This window comes from Urocitellus parryii, chromosome 5 (assembly GCF_045843805.1).
Source record: "Urocitellus parryii isolate mUroPar1 chromosome 5, mUroPar1.hap1, whole genome shotgun sequence".
Lineage (NCBI taxonomy): Eukaryota > Metazoa > Chordata > Mammalia > Rodentia > Sciuridae > Urocitellus > Urocitellus parryii.
The window spans coordinates 178,549,936-178,572,164 of NC_135535.1; the positions used below are offsets into that span (position 1 = coordinate 178,549,936).

The 22,229-nt window shown below is 38.3% G+C and overlaps 1 protein-coding gene across 1 annotated transcript in view; it reads left to right on the forward strand.

Annotated features, from left to right (window-relative positions):
- The first annotated feature begins 242 nt into the window (after positions 1-242).
- The window catches only part of LOC113178312 (cytochrome P450 2C55-like), a 30,451-nt gene continuing 8,464 nt past the window's right edge, over positions 243-22,229 (forward strand). Inside the window, exons 1-6 of the mRNA XM_077798487.1 lie at positions 243-425; positions 1,532-1,694; positions 1,841-1,990; positions 11,764-11,924; positions 14,810-14,986; positions 20,873-21,014. Of these exons, the coding sequence (XP_077654613.1) occupies positions 258-425; positions 1,532-1,694; positions 1,841-1,990; positions 11,764-11,924; positions 14,810-14,986; positions 20,873-21,014 (961 nt within the window). The 5' untranslated portion in view covers positions 243-257. The remainder of the gene's footprint in view (positions 426-1,531; positions 1,695-1,840; positions 1,991-11,763; positions 11,925-14,809; positions 14,987-20,872; positions 21,015-22,229) is intronic.

The following is a 22,229-nucleotide window of genomic DNA, read 5'->3' on the forward strand; positions in this document are numbered from 1 at the left end:
ATTAAAAATAGTACCTAGGATTCACCCCAGACTATGTATGCCAGAGTCTCCAGGGTGGGGCTGTGGGAAGGAGAGCAAGTGTAGGGAACACCTTATTTTCATGTTTTTTCAATGGGTCGAAGTCCACTCAGAAGAGAGATTAAAGGACAATCAGCTCATGGGCCACTTATGTGTCAAAGAGTCACAAGTTAGCAGGGAGTGTTATAAAAGCTGTGGATTGCAGGCTCACAGTTGTTTCAGTTAGAAGAGAAGGTTCAATGGACCTAGTCGTGGCCCTGGTCCTTGGTCTCTCCTGTCTGTTTCTCCTCTCAGTATGGAGACAGAGCTCTGGGAGGGGGAAGCTCCCTCCTGGTCCTACTCCTCTCCCAATTATTGGAAATATCCTGCAGGTAGATGTTAAGAACATCAGCAAATCCTTAACCAATGTAAGTATGCTTTATGATCCTTCAGTGGCTTGCAAAGGATGAATAATTCACTCTTTTAAATAAAATATACCACTGGAGGCAAATTGTTAAAAGATATTTTTATAAGACAAATACTCCCTGTGGATTATTAGTTTTGATTTGTCACTGTCAGATAAAGTGAAATGATAATAATGCATTTTGCTAGGAGAGAAATAATTAAATTGTGTGGTAGATTCAAAATGATAAAGTACTAAGCTTCTTTGATTCATAGTCATTTGCTGTGACTTTTTGCCTGAAGGTAAGTGGGAGCACAAATGTTTTGAGATTAGAGATTTTATTCAAGAAATCATTTACTGCACCTGTTGTATATTTTGTTTAGATTAGCCATGATAAACTTCTCCACAGAAGCAAATTTGTCTGTTGTCAAGGAAATGCCCACGGGTCTATAAAAAATATGTGAATAAAAGAAAGAATTTATGAGAGCCAGCTGAGTGGCATCAGAATGCTTTTGGGCACTGCAGAGAGTTCCTGTCTGTGACCTATGAATATCCAGCATGGAAGGAATTGTCCTTCTATGGAATGCTTCATGTCCTGATATTTCTCTGTTGTGCCCCCTCTCTTCCCGAGTTAGTAATATTGGTGGATCTCAAACTGGTCTGTGCATTAGAATCATCTGGAGGTATGTTTAAAAATGGAAATCAGGTGACTCTCAAGCAGTATCCGACAGCAGCTATTCTAGGCATTGGTGACTGATACAAATTGCTCAGGTACCAGAAGTTGACAAATTTGGATATTCTGTTTATTAGATATGGGAAAAAAATGAATATGAAAGTCTTTGAACCTCAGTCTCTTTACCTGTAAAACAGTAAATAAATCTGTCTCAAGGTACTAATTGTGACGGTTCACATAATAATTTCCCTGACAATTTCCTGGCAAATGAGTCATTCTGTATGTATGTGGTGGCTGTAACAATCAACAACCACCATCTTATTTATGTATAAAATTCAGCAAGATTAAAAGTAGTGTTTGGCAGAATAAAAATAGCAACAACATAATAATGTTAGTTGGAATCATGCACATTTTGAAATTATGACTTGCTAATATTTGCATTTCTCTCCTGTTTCCAGCTGTCAAAAGTCTATGGCCCTGTGTTTACACTGTATTTGGGCAGGAAGCCCATGGTGGTGGTGCATGGATATGAAGCTGTGAAGGAAGCCCTGGATGATCTAGGAGAGGCGTTTTCTGGAAGAGGCACTTTCCCAGTAATTGAAAGAATTAATAATGAACTTGGTGAGTGTGAATGTGCATGAGTGTGCAAGTGTGTTTTAGGCAGTGGTCCTGGGGATGAGATTTGAGCTCTTCAGACAGATCTTGGCTACACTGTGTCAGTTTTCTCTTCTTTGCTTTGGATTTCTCTCTCTATTTCATTCTGTTAGGAGTCATTTTCAGCAATGGAACAAAATGGAAGGAGCTCCGACGCTTCTCTCTCATGACCCTGAGGAATTTTGGGATGGGAAAGAGGAGCATTGAGGACCGGGTTCAAGAGGAAGCCCGTTGCCTTGTGGAGGAGTTGAGGAAGAACAGTGGTGGGTGCCTCTTATGTTATTCACCTCAACACACTGCTCTCTTCTCTTATGAGGTCCTTCCAAACATTGCAGGGGTGGCTGGAATATTTCATCCTTGAGTGGTGATTGCTATCTCTCATGGGGAGGAGGCAAGGGTGTGAAGCAGAGAGCCAATAGGGCTTTCGTGTCTATGCTTGGTTTTTGTTCATGATGACTGTGAATGAAGTGTGGGTAAAATGCTCATTGAATCCTACATTTTCCCCAGCTTATTTATTTGTTTTCAAATCCATATATCATGAAGACAGAAAGTTATGAGATTCATTACAAAAAAAAAAGTCGTTAAAGACTAACATTTTTCCTGTCATGTAATTGTGGATCAACTATTCCTAGAGCATTTTATCAGGGAGCACTTGTCAAGTAGACATGGTGGGAATGACCTCATCACATCTTTATGGAGCATAAGAAAGTGACATGTGCTGTCACTTAATTGTTTCATATTTGTTCCATCAGCCTCACTGAAATGTCTGTGTTTGTTTTATGACCCATGCCTGCAATTTCTGACAGGAGTGGTGCTTTTCTGTGATTTATTTGCCTAGGCATCTCTTAGTGCAAGACTCATCTATTGTGTTCACTGTAAACAATGAACTATTTTTTTTGGCTGCTACAAAATATTTAATTTAAAAAAATTTAATTTATTATATATGACAATGAAATGTAGTGCAATTCATATTATACATATAGAGCACAATTTTTCATATCTCTGGTTGTATACAAAGTATATTCACACCAATTCATGTCTTCATACATGTACTTTGGATAATGATGTCCATCACATTCCACCATCCTTGCTAATCCCCTGTCCCTTTCCTTTCCCTCCCACCCCTCTGCCCTATCTAGAATTCATCTATTTCTTCCATGTTCCCTGTCCCTGCCCCACTATGAATCAGCCTCCTTATATCAGAGAAAACATTTGGCATTTGTTTTTTGGGATTGGCTCACTTAGCATTTTCTTCACCAACGTCATCCATTTACCTGCAAATGCCATGATTTTATTTTCTCTTATTGCTGAGTAATATTCCATTGTGTATAAATGCCACATTTTTTATCCATTCATCTACTGAAGGGCATCTAGGTTGGCTCCAGAGTTCAGCTATTGTGAATTGTGCTGCTATAAACATTGAAGTGGCTGTGTCCCTGTAGTATGCTGTTTTTTAAGTCCTTTGGGTACAGACCAAGGAAAGGGATAGCTGGGTCAAAAGGTGGTTCCATTCCCAGTTTTCCAAGGAATCTGCATACTGCTTTCTATATTGGCTGCACCATTTTGCATTGACACCAGCAATATATGAGTGTGCCTTTTCCCTGATATTCTCACCAACACTTATTGTTGTTTTTAATCTCCTCCTCAATGTATTTTGCAACCCATTGTTCATTCAGTAGCATATTGTCTAGTCTTCAGGAGTTGGAGTAATTTTTATTTTGTCATTGGTTTCTAATTTCATTCCATTATGATTTAATAAAATGCAGGGTAGTATTTCTACTTTTTTGTATTTGTTAAGAGTTGCTTTGTGGCATATATGGTCTATTTTAGACCATTGTCTAAAATGGTCTAAATACACTTTCTTCTCACATGTGCTGAGAAGAAAGTGTTTTCACTTGATGATGTGTATTCACTTGATGAAGTATGAAATATTCTATATATATCAGCTAAGTCAAAGTTATTGATTGTATTATTGAGATCTGTAGTTTCTTTATTCAACTTTTGTTTGAACGATTTATCCAATGGTGAGAGAGGTGTGTTAAAGTCACCCAAGATTATTGTCTTGTCGTCAATTTGACTCTTGCACTTGAGAAGAATTTGTTTGATGAACAAAGATGCTCAATCGTTTGGTGCATATGTATTTATAATTGTTATGTCTTGTTGGTGTATGGTTCCCTTGAGCAGAATGAAATGTCTTTCTTCATCCCTTTTAACTAAATTTATCATGAAGTCTACTTTATTTGATATGAGGATGGAAACCCCTGCTTGCTTCCACAGTCCATGTAAGTGGTATGAGTTTTCCCAATCTTTCACCTTCAGTCTGTGGATGTCTTTCCTATCAGATGAGTCTTCTGGAGGCAGCATATTGTTGCTTTTGTTTTTGTTTTCTGCCAGCCAATGTCTTTTGATTGGTGATTTTAGGTCATTAACATTCAGGGTTATTATTGAGACATGGTTTGGGGTACTACCTCTCTGCTGCTGATTTTCATTATTGTTTTTCATTTACTCTTCAGGAATATTTTGCCAAGGATGTTTTGTAGTGCCAGTTTTCTAGCTACAAATTCTTTTTTTTAAAGAGAGAGAAAGAGAGAGAGAGAGAGAGAGAGAGAGAGAGAGAGAGAGAGAGAGAGAGGAGAGAGAGAGAGAGAGAGAGAGAGGGAGAGAGAGAGAAAGAGAATTTTAATATTTATTTTTTAGTTCTTGGTGGACACGACATCTTTGTTTTTGTATGTGGTGCTGAGGATCAAATCCGGGCTGCACTCATGCCAGGCAAGCATGCTACCTCTTGAGCCACATCCTCAGCCCAAGCTACAAATTCTTTTAACTTTCATTTATCATGGAAGGTTTTTATTTTGTCATCAAATCTAAAGCTTAATTTTTCTGGATACAAGATTATTGGTTGGCATCCATTTTCTTTCAGAGCTTGATATCTGTTTTTTCAGGATCTTCTAGCTTTCAGGGTCTATGTTGAAAAATATGCTGTTATCGTAAATTGTTTTCTCCCTATATGTAATCTGATTTTGTTCTCCTGTGGCTTTTAAAATTCTGTCCTTATTCTGTATGTTGGGCATTTTCTTTAGAATGTGCCTTGGTGTGGATCTGTTGTGATTTTGTACATTTGGCATCCTGTAGGCTTATTAAGTTTGGTTTTTCAATTCATTCTTCATGTTTGGAAAGTTTTCTGAAATTATTTCATTGAATAGATTGTTCATTCTTTTGGTTTGGAACTCTATGTCTTCCTCTTTCCCAATAACTCCTAAATTTGGTCTTTTTATGTTATCCCATATTTCTTGAATGTTCTGCTCATAGTTTCTTACCAGTTTTACTGTGTGGTCTACACTCTTTTCAAGATTATATATTTTGTCTTCATTGTCTGATGTCCTATCTTCCAAGTGATCTACTCTGTTGGCGAAGCTTTCAATTGGTTTATTGTTCCTTTCATGTCAAGGATTTCTGTTTCTTTTTTTTTTTTCTGGAACCTCTGTCTCCCTGTTGAAGTATCTTTTGCTTTCTGTATTTATTCATGTAGCTCCTTGTCAAAATGATATTTTGCTACCTGTATTTGCTCTCTTTTATCATCCTTAAATGCACAGAACATTTTAATTATGTACATCCTGAACTCCTTCTCTGTAATTTCATCTGCTGTGCTGGCCATGGATGCTAATGATGTATTTTCTTGATTTGTTTGGGGCACTTTCTTCCCTTGTCTTTTCATGTTGCTTATGTGTCTTCCCTTCTAGTTCTGTGGACCTAGAGTGTTATTGTTTTAACCCTATAGGCTCATAGTGCTCCTGTATGGTTCGAATACCTCTCCTTTATGGGGAAGGACAACATTAACAGATTCCACTATCAACAGTATACCACCTATGAACAATTCGTTGCTATTAAGATGTTTACAGTTTGATCACAATGTACAGAAATGTTGAATTATATTATTATCTATAATATAATCAGTAGGTTTGTAAAAGGTTTTACAGTTTCTGATGATGGACAATGAACTGGGGGTGAGACATAGGACAATATGCTGAGGAGGGAGTATGTGAGGATATAGAGTTAATATATCTTAGGAAGTGTGAAAGAGAAATCTAATGAAGAGGATTAGTAGCAAGAGAATAGAAAGGAAGTAATTTTGGGTAGACAAGTAAGTGGGAAGTCAGTAGAGTACATAAAACAAACACACATATGTATTCAGAAAAAAAGGATGTTAAAATATTAACAATTGGAGGGGAAAAGAAAAAGAAAAGAAAAAAAGGCCTATACAATACACCTATAGTGTATTATTCAAATGCCCCAGTCCTCAAAATCCTAAATCATGCGAAGTACTTGGTTTCACATGTGTTGGGGATGTGAGGCCAGGAGGATAGAGGGGGAGAAGAAAAAGAGAAAAATGAAAAAAGTCTCCAAGGAAGAAGCCAGGATTGTTGATAGTCTTAGAGATCAGTATCTTTCCTGCTTCCCTTCTCATCCAATAGGTGGTGTTGTCTGCTGTTAGCTGATATCTCTTCCCTCAGAATGGTGAAGGTAACCAGGGTGGGAAGACTGTTCCTGTTGTAGGGTGCCTGGAAGTGAGGAGTGGGTCCCGCCAGTCCCTACAGGGAGACTACACCTCAAGGTTCTCTTTTTGGGTCTGCTCATATGACTTGAGCATTGGGTCCTATCTCCCTATCTTGCCTGAAGATTTCCCAGTTCCTGATCTCTCTGTTAATCTCTAAACTTTAGCCCCATCTCCCTCTCCCTTAGTAGTTCCCAATTGAGGGACCTCTCTCACCAGGGCTTCCATGGGCTGCGCCAGGGTCACACTGTGCACCTGTATCACTGAGAGCTGTTTTGTGTTGGGCAGTTACTGTGGTGGGGAAAAGGGGGGAGTTGGAAACCAGGCACCTGGCCAGCTGGAGTTCCCATCTGGGAACTTCCTCCACCAAATATGATGAGAAAGGTAAGCCAAGATGGAGACGGTCTGCTTCCAGTGCGGGGTTTTGGGTTTGGTGTGTAGAGTGGGCGATGGCATTGTGTTATGTGTTCAGAAGTGAGCTCTGTAACATTCAGTACTGTGGCTTTGGCTGCCTTCAGAGCCTGTGAGATGTCCCCAGATGCATAAAGATTACCATGTAGGGGATGGGACTATGGCAGTAGCTGCGGAGATGGAGGCGAACCAGGAATCCCCTTGTTGGTAGATGGAGGTCCACAGGGGAGTGGAGGCTGGAGTTCCTGAGGGTAGATAGCATCTAAGTGTCCTGCATGGGAGTGGAGTGGAGCGGCATCTGGGAGTTCTGCAGCGGTGCTAAGGTGCTTTCGAGCCCTGTATGGGCTAGTACTTTGGGAGTTGGTTGTCAGGAGCTAGAGTCCTCCTTGAATGCTGACGTCCAGAGTCCTGCAAGGGGACACAGCACTGGTGATTTCTGCATGAGAGAAGCTGTATAGGGGTCCTCTATCACTCTCAGAGAAGCTGCATTCTCCTTGCCCTTAATCATCCCAGGGCCAGCTATGGAATAAACTAGTGATGCTCTCTATAGTCCCGAGCCCACTGAAATTATTTGGATTATCCAATGAGATACACAGTGTACGTACCCTACTTCACTCATTCCTTCTGTGGCAAACTCCAATGAGGTTTTTGCTCCATGACTTCCCCTTGCTTCTTCTGCCTCCTGACTGAGCTTGGCCCTGTGGGGACTGGCATTTTTTATTTGGGGACTGTAATATCTACCAGTCTTTTCAATGGTTATCATCTCCTGCTTTTTTGTTTTCAGCACATCCAAGCAAAAACAGGATCCCAGGAACATCTTAAAACTATTTAGTTTGGGATTAGAGGTTTTTATGGTAATTACTTACCCCCAGTGCAAACTCTACTCATCTATGACATATTGATTTACAGCTTGAAATTACCCTAAAATATACTAAGTGTTTTTCTAAATGAAGGGAAAGATTGAAAATCAGATTTTTTTTGTGTGTGAAGCAAACACACACACACAGAGAAATTGCAAATTATTCCTTATCTTCCAAAGTAAAATAAGAATTTTTTTCTTGAAAGCTTAATGCCCTAGGTTTTCACCTGAAAAGGAGCCAGAAATAAGAGTTGTTAACTAAACAGTTTTCTATTATTTAATCCCCTATTATTTCTTCATAACACTTTTCATTCAAATTCCCCTTAATTATATCTATAATGCATATTTGATGGCTTTTACATATAAAGGTTTCTTTTGTTAATTTTGTTACAGAAATTTTATTTAAATATTGCCCATTCAAAAAAGAAAATTTTCCCATTTTCTTTTCTGTAAAATTATGGGACTAGACCTAAATGATGTTTAAATTTAAAATTCATAATAACATACTGTCACAATGGGCAAAGGTGTGACTTTGCAGTTGAGGGGGAGAAATAAAGAATGTTCATACATTTCTGCTCCTTTTCAATGCTTTATTCACTCAAATCACTCAATACAATTCAACTCTATAGGTTATTAATCAAGAAAATGACACTCCTGGGGCTGGGGTTGTGGCTCAGCAGTAGAGTGCTCACCTAGTGCATGTGAGATGCTGGGTTCGATCTTCAGCATCACATAAATATAAAATAAATAAACAGAATAAAGGTATTGTGCTCAACTACAACTAAAAAAATATTTTTTTTAAAAGAAAATGACAATCCTTAATGCTGGGCACTGCAATAGACATAATTAATTCAAAGAAAACAATTCTAAGTTAATTCTAAGCACTGCAAACACACTTGATCATGACAGACTCATTACAGACATCCCCTCTGCGTGCTAAGCTCAAGTGCGAGATCTAAAGTCTCAAGCCTAGACCTTAAGTCCAGCAGATGCACACTCACTCAGACCATGGTGATCAGGTCAGGAACCAATGGAGGATTCTCCTGGGGTGACGCTGATGGCCGCTGAGGAGACCATCATAAGGAGAAGTTGCTGTTCACACCAGGGTCAAGATATGGCTGTAGAGTTTCAGAGCAGTGAGGATGATGCAGAGGATCAGGAAGATGATGAGAAGAGTTGGGATGTTAGTCCAGGTCCTCATCAGGCTCTCTGGCATGTGGGCATCAGTGTCAGCTGGCTGAATGTCTGTTCATTTGCTCTATCACTTATGCTAGATTTGGGGGCTTCTACTCACACTTTTGATCCCTATCAGCCGCTACTGGGTTTCTCAGTGAGGTCTTTTGATTCTGGGGTCAGGACAACTGTACCAGTGAGTTGAGGCCTGATCTCTTGCCTCTGACTTTATCAGGACAAAGGCAAATGACAGTGACTTCACTCTGAGTTTTAATCATGGTTGTGGAAAGTGACTTGCTTTTATCAGGCTCTGCCTGATGACAATATTAGAGGGCTCTGTAGGCTTACTTGGTGGGGACTGCAGTTTTATTTTAAAATGGAGTTACTTGGGTTAAGGCCCGTCTTAGGTTAAGGCCATCCTTACACATTCAGTATTCTGTGATAACTATATAGAGCAATAACTCTTATTTCCACAGGAATGCAGTAAAGGTGGACTTTGTGATAACGGACACTATTTCCTAGAGTAGGAGATTCTTTTTTTTTTTTAATTTTCTCTTTCAGTATTGAAATGAAGAAATAAAAGGACTTCATTTATTGGTGTAATCTTTTGTGTTTGTCCAACCTGTGATTTAAATTTGAAATGAAGATTTCTTATTTCACTTATCTTAAGCTAATAGATCTCTCTTAGAGTATGTGCTAATTTTTTAAAAAAGTATTTATTTTATTTGTTGATGAACCTTTATTCTATTTATTCATTTATATGTGGTGCTGAGAATCAATCCCAGTGCCTCACACATGCCAGGCAAGCGCTCTACCACTGAGCTACAACCCCAGCCCCAAGAGTATGTGCTAATTTTTGTTAGGTTTTCTTTTCATATAACATGGATAGCTTTTGCCTTTTTACATTTGTATTTACCTGCAAATGCCTGCATTTCCTGTAGTTATTATCTCTAATTTAGTCAGCTTCTGTGCTGGTTCTACATATAGTTCCTATAGTTTCTGAAACTATTCATTCCATATAAAAGTTTCCAGGTTGCTATTTTATTCCTTCCTATGTCAATGTTTAACTTTTTACAAGCTTCCCAGGTGGATGTGTGTGAGGATGGCCTTAGTCTTGAGCCTAAGCAACTCCATATTATAAACTCCAGTTTGAAACCTGCAGTCTCACCAGGCACAACCACAGAGCCCTCCAGTATGACCTCAAACAAGTTACTTCCCCTTCCCATGATAAACAGAGTGAAGCCCCTGGCAGGCTGTCCTGGCCTGGTAAGAGGAAAAGGTGAGAAGATCAGGGGGGAGACCACCAGACCAGATGTGTTAACCCCAGGATAAATGATGTCACTGAGAAATCTGGTGGTAACTGATAAGGATTGAAGGGGGGGGGTCAAAAGCCTCCAAATTTAGTATAAATAATAGAGCAAATGAACAAATATTCAGCCATTCGATACTGATGGACGAAAGCTGGAGAGATGAGGACTGGACTGACATCCCAACTCATTTCATCTGCTTGAACCTCTGCATTGTTCTCACCACTCTCAAACTCTACAGCCACATCTTGACCCTGGTGAGAGCTGCAACTTCTCCCTGGGACCACCTCCTAAACCAGCCATCAGCTCCACCCCAGAAACCTGCCTTGGTTCTGGACCTGATCACTGTGGTCTGAGTGAGTGTGTATCTGCTGGATTTAGAGCTTAAAAGGCTTGAGACTTTTGATCTGACACTTGAACTTAGCATGCAGAGGGAATGTCTGTCATTAGCCTGTCATGGTTAAGTGTGTTTGCAGTGCTTAGAATTAATTAATCTAGAATTGTTTGCTGTGAATTGATTATGTCTATTGCAGTGCCTAGCATTAAGGATTATTGTTTTCTTGAGTAAGAACTTATAGAGTGAAATTGTATTGAGTGATTTGAGTGAATAAAGCATTGAAAAGGGCAGAAGCATATGGATATTCTTTATTTCTCCCCCTGGACTGCATAAGTCGTACCTTTTGCTCATCGTGACAATGTGCTTCTGCACTAATTCAAATTATTAAGGGTTTTCTCTCTACCCCCTGTACTGAGGATTGAATCCAAGGCCTCTCCCATGATAGGCAAGTCCTCTAACATTGAGCCATATCCCAAGTCCTTACTAGGTGTTTTATTTTTAAAGATTTGTTCATATTTTAATTAATTTATTTAGTTGTTTATGGACCTTTATTTGTTTATTTATTTATATGCGGTGCTGCGAATCAAACCCAGTGCCTCACACATGCTAGGTAAGCACTCTACAACTATGACTAGCTATGACTCTAGACCTTACTGTTTTTTTTTAAATTCTTTTTTTAAATTTATATATGATGGCGGAATGTATTACAATTCTTATTACACATATAGAGCACAATTTTTTATATCTCTGGTTGTATACAAAGTATATTCACACCCATTTGTATCTTTATACATGCACATTGGATAATAATGATCATCACATTCCACCATCATTATAACCCAATGCCCCCTCCCTTCCCTTCCAAGAACCCTGCCCTATCTAGAGTTCATCTATTCCTCCCACACTCCCTCTCCCTATCCCATTTTGAATCAGCCTCCTTATATCAGAGAAAACATTTGACATTTGGTTTCTTGGGATTGGCTAACTTTACTTAGCATTATCTTCTCTAACCCCATCCATTTACCTGCAAATGCCATGATTTTATTCTCTTTTATTGCTGAGTAATATTTCATTGTATATATAGTGGCCACTCAAAAGCTTTTTCCCTTTGCCTTCCAAAATAACAGGGACCTTGGATCAGAATCATGTGCACAAAGAGTGATGTTTACTTGAGGCGTGAATATTAAAAGAGTATTTGTATAACAATTATTAAGATAGTTATGATAGAATAGTCAATTTAGGTTCAAAGGAAAAATAATGTGTTGATTTTAAGCATGTGAGAGTTCTGTGTCAGAATTGTTTTAGAGATTCTAAAGTTACCCTTGTTTGTGACTTTAAAGACACAGACTTTTATATGTATATTTTAATATCTTTCAAAATTGTTTCCAATTCTTCAGGCTCACCCAGTGATCCTACCTTCATCCTGGGCTGCGCTCCTTGCAATGTGATCTGCTCCATTATTTTCCAGAATCGTTTTGATTACAAAGATAAGAATTTTCTTAACTTGATGGGAAAATTTAATGAAAACTTCAAGATTTTGAATTCCCCATGGATGCAGGTGAGACCAAGATCATCTTTTCTTAACCATTTGTGTTTATTTCTCTGACAAGTCCAAAGTTCTACATCAGTGTCCATTGTGTTCACTATTCAAACATTTCTCTCATATCTCAGTTTGTAGATTATTGTTTGGAAAGCAGATTCATCCTCCTTCCTGGTTTTTTGGTTTTCTTTTCTTTGTTTCTTTTTTTGTTTGATAGTCTCTCTCTCTCTCTCTCTCTCTCTCTCTCTCTCTCTCTCTCTCTCTCCTTTCTGTAGAATGTTGTTTTCAACAACATGGCAAAAGTAATACATGGTATATCAAAAGAAAAACTAATGAAATAAACACAAATTCTAAACTGTGTGACTTTTCTAAGCCATTTTTTAAAAGTCTGTAATCTTTGTCACGTGTGGTCTCTGAAATCTCTGCTCCTTTAGCTTATGTACCCATAGTTTTAACAGAAATGTCCTTGAAGGTGAGGAGCCAAAAAGAGAGAGAAAGAAAATGGAGGACAGGGGGAGGAGAGAGAGAGAGTCACAGAGAGAGAGAAGATGAACCGAAGGAAAGAAGAAAAAAAGAAGGAGGGCCAAAATAAATGGAGGGTGGGAGGGAGGGAGGGAGGAACTTTCTCCAGATTGACTCTATGCCAGCCAACTTGCTCGTAGGCAGCCTAGAATTCAGCAGAGGTAAAAACTTAGGGTCGTTTCTTAGCCCAAATTCTGCCCTGGGCCTGTTTGTAATTTGTTTGAATTTATCAGAATGTGTGGGTGCTTTTGAATGTTGTAATTTTTCAAAGATACCCTCCTCCCAGCTTTCCTTCCTAGGCTGTTGTGCCTTAACTGTACTCTTTTGCCCTGGCTGGTTTAGGGTTGCTTCGTGACATTCTAAGTTAAAAAAAAATTTTTTTCCTTCTGTAGGACATTATGAGTTTTTTTTTTCATTATGAGGTTTTTGATATTGCCATTGCTTTTCTGCTCCAGTGAGTTCTGACTCAGATGAAGCAGATACACAGGCTTTACTTCTGTCTTTCAGGTAGTCCTCGATAGGTTACAGCAGAGAAACACAGTCTCTGTTCCTCTGGAACCAAGAACCAGGGTCCCTCACTGGGAACAGGGCTGCCCTCCTTAAGGCTACTGCCAAGCCAGGGAGGGATGTGGGAGGAGCAGAAGTAATGCCACAAAGCTTTCCAGTGAGTTTTAGTTATTTTATTTTATTTTTTTAAACTCATCTTTCCCTTTGTTGTAAACTTCTGTCTTCCAGAGTTCTGACAAAGTTGATTCTGCCAGCTTTTCCAAGATATTTTGAATTTTTTTGGTGGGGGATGGGCTCTCTACTGTACCTACTGTGAAGTAAATGTTTAGACACCACAGTCCTATCCAGATCTTAGTATCATGGTATGAAACTCTCAAAAAGGTAGACAGCCCTTCATTTTTACAAAGACAACAAATGCCTGAATCTTGGGGTAGAATTCAAGCCCAGTGGCTAGTGGTTTTCCCACCAAATCTCTGTTTCTAGGCAGCACTTTGGTGACTTCCCCGAAGCATGCCCAGGCACACAGTGGACATCCAGGCTCTTGTTGAAAAGTTTCCATGACCCACAGGCTGGTCTGCCAGTCAACACTAAGGAGCTCTTCATGACATTACTTGGCAGCAATATTGTAATTTAGAATATCAAGGATGGAGAATGTTGGGGACACAGCTGCTGCCAGGATCCTCTGAGTAGTGAGTGTGTTTGAGGCTTCAGCTGGGATCCTAGTTGAGAAAGTGACCAGGGTCAAGATCCCAGAATGATTGGCTTTTGGTGTGAATGAACCATAAGCAAACATCACACTATTACCCGGTGTTGAGCTGCTGTGCCCTAAACTCTGCCTAAAAGATAATTACATGATTTTATAGGAGTCATTTAACCATTCTTGTGTACAAGTGCTTGTCTATAAAATGTAGTGCTGGATTTCATGGTATCTTTGCACCCCTCCCAGTTACAAAATCGTAATTCTGTTCCTGAGGCTTATTGCTGGTGGAAGAAATAGCAGGGAGTGGCTGTGTGCTCTGTATCAGGTTGTCCAAACGTCCTTAACCTCTGTGCTCATGTGCAACATATGAATCATAACAATTCATGGCATTCTGTGTTTCAAGGTTGTGAGTAAAAATGAGAGAACTGACATAAAGATGCCCTAATGTAAAAAAATGTACCAGGATGGGACATTCTTCTCATGTTTGATGATATGGTCAGTTTATTCCCATCTCCCTGACAGCATGGAGGATTCCTTTATATGTGCAATCACATATTGGAGATCATGCTTTAATTCACCATACTTTTTTTCTTTTTCTTTTTTAATTGCTTATTTATTTGTTATACATGACAGCAGAATGCATTTCAATACACATACAGAGCACAATTTTTCATGTCTCTGGTTGTACACAAAGTAGAGGCACACCATTTGTGTCTTCATACATGTAATTAGGTTAATGATGTCCATCTCATTCCGCCATCTTTTCTACCCTCAAGCCCTCTCCTTTCCCTTCCCTCCCCTTTGCCCTACTAAAGTTCCTTTATTCCTCTCAGGCTTCCCCCTGACCCCCCTCCCCCATTATAGATCAGCATCCTCATATCAGAGAAAACATTCAACCTTTGGTTTTTGGGGATTGGGTTATTTCACTTAGCATGATATTCTTTAACTTCATCCATTTACCTGCAAATGCCATGTCATCACACTTTTTAACCATGATTGGCATATGGTGTATGTGACTTCAGTAATTTTTTTTTAAATTTAATTTTATTTTTTCTAAGTGGTCTCACTATGTTGCCCAGTCTGGTCTCCAGCTCATGGGCCCAGCCTCCTTTGTAGCTGGAACTGTAGGTGCACCACTACTCCTGGCCTAATAAATACTACTTTAATCTTTAAGGTCTGCAGTGCTTTCCCTGCTCTCATGGATTTTCTCCCAGGGAGTCATAACAAAGTATTTAAAAATTTTGCTTACATAAAAAGTTATGTTTTGGAACAAGTAAAAGATCACCAAGAATCCTTGGACATAGACAATCCCCGGGACTTCATTGATTGCTTCCTGATCAAAATGAAACAGGTAAAATGTTATTTGTTTGCTTATACTCTGTGCTTCTTTCATTAATAATTTCTTTACTTATAGGGAATATAATTGATCAGGCAAGAAACATTTGGTAAACATTTAAGTGCCTAGTGCATGCATGGATCTGGACTAAACCTCTTGGAAGATTTAAAATTGAATTCTTAAATTCAGTTAGAATACATGGACACTGTTTTTAGGCACTAATAAACTGGGGAAAAACAGATCATATGCCTCTGGTGAAATGGAAATATGAACCCATTAGAAAATACAGAATACCAAGCCATAAAATAAAAGTAGACACAACCTATCACACAGAATGTGGGAGAATAAGCAGAAAGAACTTAACCTATGTGGTCTTCTTGCTTGTCTTGAGGTTTGATATAGATCTTCCAGTATTTGCTGAGAGAAATAGGGGAGGGGATTTCAGAGGAAAGGTTCAAATGTGTGTGGTGGTGCAGATGGAGGAAAGAAGTCTGAGGTAACCAGAAATGAATTTGGGTAGATAAGGAGGTAGAAATTTCTTTCAAGTACTCTGAAAACCTGAACATTGGCATGGAGTGGGATTTGATCAGGTATATGTATGAGCCAGCTATGAGATTTTTTTTCACCTCTTTGGACTTTGTCAGTTTGAAGATCATGAAACAAAATCAAGTCTTCACTTTTGTCATATTCTACAGCTCTACAGAAATGAGTTTTAGGTAGAGGAGCAGATGAGAGGCAAATGATAGGTTCTGTATGGAAAGCTGCAGTGGTGAGAACTGTGATGCTGTTTGGTAATTTTCATGTACATCAACAGTGTGCAAGGGTTCTATTTTCTCCACATCTTCACCAGCTCTATTATTACTCTGAAGTAATTTGACCTTTTTTTTGCCATTCTAAGTGGAGTGAGCATTTCCCTTATGATTTGTGATGTTGAATATTTTTTTCATATATCTTTTGGCCATTTTTAAGTCTTCTTTTGAGAAGAGTTTATTCATATCTTTTGTTCATTTGTAAATAGTGTTATTTATTTTCTTGCTATTGAGTAATTTGAGTTCCTTATATATTTAGGATATTAGCCCCTCCTCATTTGCAAATACTTTCTGCTGATCTGTAGATTGTCTCTTCACTGTGATAATTGTTTCCTTTGAGGTGCAGACACTTTTAGTTTGAGGAAATCACATTTACTATTTTAGCTCTCATTGCCTGTGGTGTTGTGGTTACATCTGAGAAATCACCTCCCAGACCAGTGACATGGAGGTTTTTCCCTCTGGTAGTTTTTTAGTACCATGTCTCACAATGAAGTCTTTAATGAATTTTGAGCCAAGTCTCATACAAGGATTGAGGTAATGGTCAAATTTTATTCTTGGGTACGGGTACGTGGATATCCAGTTTCCACGTTAACATTTATTGAAGAGCTTGCCCATTTCTCATTCCTTTTGTTACTGTTTTGCTTTCTTGATCTTAGAGGCAATGCCTCCAACTTTGCAGTGGTGAATATGATGTTTGCTGTAGGCTTGTCATATATATTTTTATATTTAGAATTTCAGGGTAAGTATCCATTGATAAGCATGTCCCTCACCCCAGAATTTTGAATATATATACATATATCAATCTTTGTCCTATAAGATTTTTGCTGAAAATAATTAATTCACTGAGAATGTCATTATAATTCCCTTCTATGTTATAAGTCATCTTTACCTTGCTGCCTGGAAAATCCTCTGCATTAAACTTTTGGCAATTTGACTATTATGTGTGTTGTGTGGTTTTCTTTGGATTCATCTTATTTGGTGTCCCCTGAACTTCCCAAACCTGGATTTCTAATTCTTTTTCCAGGCTTGGGAAATTGTTATATATTTTGGTAGGTTTTTTGCTTCTTTCAATCTCTGTTCTGGCATGACAATATTACTTATGTTGTTCCACTTGATTGTGTTCTTGATGTCCTTAAGCTGTCTTCACTCTTTTTCATTCCTTTTTTTTCTTCTTCTCAGATTGGCAGCAACCTACATTTGAATTTACTGATCCTTTCTTCTGCTTGATCTATTTTGCTGTCGAATTCCTCTGTTGAATTTTTCAGTTCAGTTATAGCATTCTCCATCACTATAATTTCTTTTTGGCACTGTTTTATATTTTCTATAGTTGTTGAGAAATATATTTTCTGTAATTTGTTGAAATTCTCAGTTTGTTCTTTTTATTTATTTATTTTTAATTGTTCTTCTTAGTTACACATGACAGCAGAATCCATTTTGATAAAATTATACAAGCATGGGATATATCTTATTCTAATTAGGAACCCATTCTTATGGTTGGGCAAGATGGTGGGGTTTACTTAGGCGTTTTCATATGTATATATTGAAAAATTATTTTAGATTTTTTCTACTGTCTTTCCTATTCCTATCCCCGCTCCCTTCCTTTTATTCCCCTTTGTCAGTTTCTTCTTTCATTGTTCTCCCTCAGTAAGCATTTTATGACAATTATTTTGAATTCTCTTGTCAGGCAAATGACATCTCCATTTTGCTAAGGTTGGATTTTGAAGGTTTATCTTATGCAGGCCATATGTCCCTATTTCTCAATTTTTCTTGACCTTCTCTGATGGTTTCTGCACATTATATAAAACAACTGCCTCTCCTGGTCTTTAAGACTATCTTCTAGTAGGAGAAGGATCTCACTAGTTTAGCTGTAGATAAACTGTGACTCTCAAATATTTGTATTTGTTTGAACTGCTGTGTCTGTTTTTTCAGCCCTTTGAGATTATAGGATTTGCCATGTCCTGTCAGTACCACAAGATAGTTAAGGAAGAATTCACCCTCTCTACATATAGTTGAAAAGTTTGGGATGATAGAAAAGTCTTCCAATTCCCTGTATCCTCACAATGAATCTGAGAATGTGTGTGAATCTCCTACTTTCTTTCTATCCACCATGCCATGGAGAGTTTCTGTGGTCGATACCTGAGATACCTGAACTCACATTCCAACTACTCTCTCTGATCTTGTGAAGATAGCTTCTGGAATTGTTCCTGTTGTTTGTCCACCTTCTGGGATCTAAGGATTTTTTTTTTTAAAGAGAGAGTGAGAGAGAGAGAGAGGGAGAGAGAGAGAGAATTTTAATATTTATTTTTTAGTTATCGGCGGACACAACATCTTCTTTGTTTTTGTATGTGGTGCTGAGGATCGAACCTGGGCTGCACGCCTGCCAGGAGAGCTCGCTACCGCTTGAGCCACATCCCCAGCCCAATCTAAGGATTTTGCAAGTCCCATCAACTCCCCAAGCTAGGTGGTTAATGATGCAGGGCTGTACAGATTTTGGCACTCAGTGTAGAAACAAGCTTCTTTCAAGTTGAATAGGTACACTGAAATTATCACTTTGGGTGCCTTTGGAGAAAGCTTAGGAAGTGCCAAACTCATGCTCATGCTGCCAGGGATTTGTTTGTTGGCCTAGTAAACTTCCTAATAATTAGTAGCTTATGGGGGAGCAGAAGCAGTTGGTGGAGTATGCTAGTAAATTCTTTTCAGGGAGAAACCATGGCCTTTGTATTTTATTTCCTTCTCTGCCATGGATAGTGAAGCCCGTGAGGATGCTTGCAGGCTTTTGTCAAATAGCCAAAATTTCGTAGTCTAGAGAAACGTGGGTGCATATTAGTGGAGGCACTGACTTCCTCAACAAGACCCCTAAAACTCAAGAAATAAAACCAACAATCAGTAAGTGGGATGTCATCAAGTTAAAAACCTTGGGCATAAGCAAAGGAAATGATTAAGAACATAAAGAGAGAGCCTATGAAATAGGAGAAAACTTTTACTTGTTATTCCTCTGATAGGTGATTAATATCCAGACTAAGTAAAGAGCTCAAAAGCATAACACCAAAACAAAACCAAAACCAAAAATAAAACAGAACAACAAAACCCAGAAAAACAAATAACCAAACCAAGAAGTGGGCAAAGACATTTCTCAAAATAAGAAATACAAATGGCCAACAAATATATGAAAATATGTTCATCATCTCTAGCAATCAAATCAAATAACATTCAGACTTCATTTCACTCCAGTCAGAATTGCAATTACCCAGGACACAAACATGATATATGCAGGTAAGAATGTGGGGAAAAAGGTCCATTCTTACATTGTTGGTGGGACTGAAAATCAGTATAGCCAGTCTGGAAAGCAGTGTGCAGATTCCTCAAAAAACTCCATATGGTGGAGTAAAGAAGGGAGGGAAGAGGAACAGGAATGGGAGACAATGCAGAATGAATTGAGCAAAAATCATGCTGTGCCTATGTGTAAGTATACTGCAGTGAATTTCCTGTATGTGTATCTATAAAGCACCGATAAAAATAGATAAATAAACAAATTAAAGGAAGATGAGTAGAGAAAGAAGAATGAGGTAGGAGGGGAGAAAAATGTGGGGAGACTGAGGTCTGAAACACAGTAAATTAAACTCCATGCATGTATGATTTTGTCAAACCAACCCAACTATTATGTATAACTATAATGCACTAATAAAAGAAAAAAATATAAAATGCATGTAAAAATGTAAAAAATACCCTCAAACATGGATGCATGCTCCGCCTTTATTCCCAGAGTTGGTGAAGAGACAAACCATGGGGAATTTTTGAGTTAGGGTGTAATAACTGTGGTCCAATCCCTCCTCTCCTTAGGGAAAATCTGAGTGGTGGTGATTCCTTCAAGATTGTGTGGTTTTAGTCCTTAGGGTGGGGTCACTGCCCCAAAATCTTGTGGCTTTTACATCTCATTTTGTGTGGATGTTTTCTCTGATGACAACTGTGTAAGACTTTCTCAACTGATTTCTTTCTCTGAGAGGGAATTGATTTGTGTAGCGGTGCATTCAGGGGTGGAGGGAGGGGCAAGTCTCTTATTCAGCTTTGTGGCTCATGTTGTGCTCTAAAAACTGTAATCTTTCACTTTTTTTTTGTACCAGGGATTGAACCCAGGGGTGCTTAGCCACTGAACCACATTCCTAGTCACTTTAAAAAATATTTTCAGTTGTAGATGGACATAAGAACTGTATTTATTTATTTTTTTTTAATGTGGTGCTGAGGATCAAACCCAATGCTTCACATGTGCTAAGCAAGTGTGCTACCACTGAGCCACAACCCCAGCCCCACCCCCTAGCCCTTTTTATATTTTATTTTTGAGACAGGATCTTGCTAAGTTACTTAGGGTCTCACTGCATTGCTGAGGCTGTCTTTGAACTCACCATCCTCTTGCTTCAGCCTTCCAAATTGCTGGGATTATAGGCATGTGCCCCTGCGCCCAACTAAAAACTGCAAACTCTTGATTATGACTCATAATATTCTACAAAATTTGGCTCTGATTTATCTTTTTGTATCAGTTAAGATTCTGTGTGTAAATAACAAAGAAAAAATTAACAATGGATTAAAAAATACTATGCATATCTCATATACAGAGAGTATCTATTGTTGTCCAGAGCCAATACAATAGCCCTGAATCATCAAGAACTTATGTGCCTGCCATTATTCATCACCATACTTGTTGTATGAGCCTTTGCATTGAAGCTGAAATACTCATGTTCCCAAGTATTGCCTGTACCCACTCCATTGTCACATATGTGTTTTAGTAAGAAGGAAAGAGAAAATCATACCAGCAGATTCCTTCTCTTATGTCTTTGACATCAAATATGTATTATGACCAACATATCTGCAATAAAATCTGGGCAATGGAATTTTAAGGCAAACAAGAAATAAGGGTTATAAAAAATGAAATTTGGGTCAACTAATTCACATTCTCTGCTATACTATTCAGTTGTATGCACAATATACTTTCTATTTCTAAATATGCTTATTTTTGGAATAACCTGTGTTATTTTGGATTTATTGTAATTCAATATGATGGTAGCTATTTAATAATTAAATAATCAAATATTCCTAGGAGAAGCAAAATCAACAGTCTGAGTTTACTATTGAAAGCTTGTTGGCTACTGTAACTGACATGTTTGTAGCTGGAACAGAAACAACAAGTACCACCCTGAGATATGGACTCCTGCTCCTGCTGAAGCACCAAGAAATTACAGGTATGAGCACAGTTTTCCTCTTAGAGAAACTTAATTACCAAAACGTGTGGGCTATGAGATATAATTTTTACTAATGTCACAAGGGAATAACAATGAGACAAAATTGGAAAATAGAAGAAAATGAATGAGAGAAAAGTGTTTGTATTTTAGTGAAAAAATACTCTGGATGAAGAGTTTGGATGTCATGGGAGGGAATTTTCAGCAGGCACAGGCATCCTTGTATATTGGTTTTCTAGAGAACGGACCACTTTGAATAATAGATGTGTTCTTAAAGATCTTTATTCTGAAACAGTGGTGTTCTGATATGGGGTCAGGGAAGATGGAAACTATTTGTTGAAGCATAGTAAATAGTCTGGAAATTTGGTAGATGGCTTGAGAAATTTTCCAGATTCTGAGAAGTATTTTAATAGCTCCTATTTATAAGAAAGAGATGTTATTTAGGCAAAATATGTGCCTAATGCATTTTATTATTCTAGAAGTCTGAGTCTAGATAAATACTTGCCAAGAAGAGAATTTTTTTCTGAGTATTAATAGCTTTCTCTTTTACAAGCAACTTTAATTTTTTTAAAAAAATTTTACCTCTAAGCAGATTCTGTTAATAAACATATATTTTTCCCTGGGTCAGAGTTCCATTGAGATGATAATAAATTAATCACAAATGAGAATTGCTTCTATGTAAGTTGAAGAGTGTAGAAATTAGCAGTAAATCTTTATAAAACTTTGGAAGGAAACAGAACACAGGAACAGGAGGTGACTAATTAGGCAGAATGATTGAAATTGTACCCTGAATGTCATAATAGGAAGATTTAACATGGATGAACAGGTCAATTTGGGTCCCTACAACTTCCATAAGGCTCAGTATATTTCAGAACCAAGTGTCAAAGAAATAGAGGGAGGACAAATCAGAAACAGAAGGTCTCCCTGCCCAGGTTCCCTCCACCTCACCATTTATCAGATAACTTCTCCTAGAGGAAAGATGATCACTCTCTAGAATAACTGAGTCTAAGGGCCCAGCACTCAGGAACACAGACACTGGGAAAGAATGGAGTGCAGGGCTGGAGGAAGGTTAAGTAACAGTTCACTCAAATTCTGAGAACCTTACCTCCTTCTCCATCTTATTCATGCTTCAGCAGCCAGGTCTAAACTCTAGAGAATGAGTAGTGCCAATGGAAAGACCTCCATTTTTTTTCCATCTAGAAAAAATTCACAACAAAT